The sequence below is a fragment of the Temnothorax curvispinosus genome, unplaced genomic scaffold (assembly GCF_003070985.1).
Source record: "Temnothorax curvispinosus isolate PA1 unplaced genomic scaffold, ASM307098v1 QBEX01003887.1, whole genome shotgun sequence".
Lineage (NCBI taxonomy): Eukaryota > Metazoa > Arthropoda > Insecta > Hymenoptera > Formicidae > Temnothorax > Temnothorax curvispinosus.
The window spans coordinates 12-1,207 of NW_020213667.1; the positions used below are offsets into that span (position 1 = coordinate 12).

At 34.9% G+C, this 1,196-nt stretch overlaps 1 protein-coding gene across 1 annotated transcript; it reads left to right on the top strand.

Annotated features, from left to right (window-relative positions):
- Positions 1-542: 542 nt before the first annotated feature.
- LOC112452970 (zinc finger protein with KRAB and SCAN domains 2-like) lies at positions 543-1,175 on the top strand (the record flags this gene model as incomplete). Its single annotated transcript, XM_025013455.1, has 2 exons — positions 543-759; positions 1,036-1,175. Coding segments are annotated over exons 1-2 (357 nt in total), but the record flags the coding sequence as incomplete, so codon positions are not given.
- Positions 1,176-1,196: the final 21 nt, after the last annotated feature.

Consider the following 1,196-nt stretch of genomic DNA (forward strand, 5'->3'; position numbering starts at 1 on the left):
CACCGAGGGTTCGTACTGGGTCAGAGTCGGGTCAGAATCGGGTTGGGGTGAGCGCTCTTCCGGTGGAAACACCAAACTCGAACCTGAACCCTACCCAATAAAATTTTAAGGTAGGGTCTAAATGAGGTTCGATGGAAACGACAAGAGTTGAGTTAGCGTTACTGTAGTGTTGCCAACTTGATAAATGAGTTTATATGTACATACATAAGTCTTCTAGAAGACGTTTTACTTCATACTATCGAGTTTACTTTACTATTATCCAGGAGATATTACTTTTCTCTGTAAGCAGAAATTTATACAAGTATTATTATACTATATTTTATTCGATAACTTTACTATTGAATGATATATAATTTTTTAGTATTACCGCCTAAGTTTTACGTGCAGCTTAATTCCATGCAAAAAATTTCGACGTCTGCTCATGTCTTTGATTTAATTCTTTTGTATTGAATCTTTATCATTCTTATAGGAAAAGATAAGCAGCTGAGCTCTTCGCGTTTAATGTATTTTGATGTAAAAATAGAGGTTATACTTTGTTTACAATGGCTTCTAATCAAGAAAGAAAGAAGCCGGCCACTTGGGATGTCCAGGAGACGGAGTGCTTTTTAGCAATTATAAAAGAATTGCAAGTGATAGCATTGATGGATGGAAAGAAGTTTAGAACTTCCGAAATATTCAAGAAAGTAGAGGAAGCTTTTAAGAGCAAAGGATATCAGAAAACACCTACGCAACTCTTAGACAAATTTAAAGCGATGAAAAGTATGTAAATTGAAAAAAATATTGTAATTGTAAGGGCTCAGACCTAATGAGAGGAATAAAGAACAAGGAATAGGAATTCATAGTCGCATCTTATTTCAATAAACGTGTATTGAAATAAGATACGACAATGAATTTGTTTTACCGTCCATCTATTTTATACCATAGCCTGTTAATGACTAGAACACTTATTTTGGAACTGACAATAAACTTCAATTTGTAATCGTTGCTTTTGCAGTGAATGTTACCCTTTACTTTTAATGCTTTTTTTATTTACAGAACGATTTAAAGCTACAACAGAAGCTTTATCAGTAAGCGGCGCAGGAACCAAAGATAAAGTAAAATGTCCTTTTTTCGAAGAGCTGAGTGAGATATTTGGCCACCGACCAATTGTAAATCAAAGTGGTGTAGATTCTACGGTACTGCCTCCGGATCTAAGT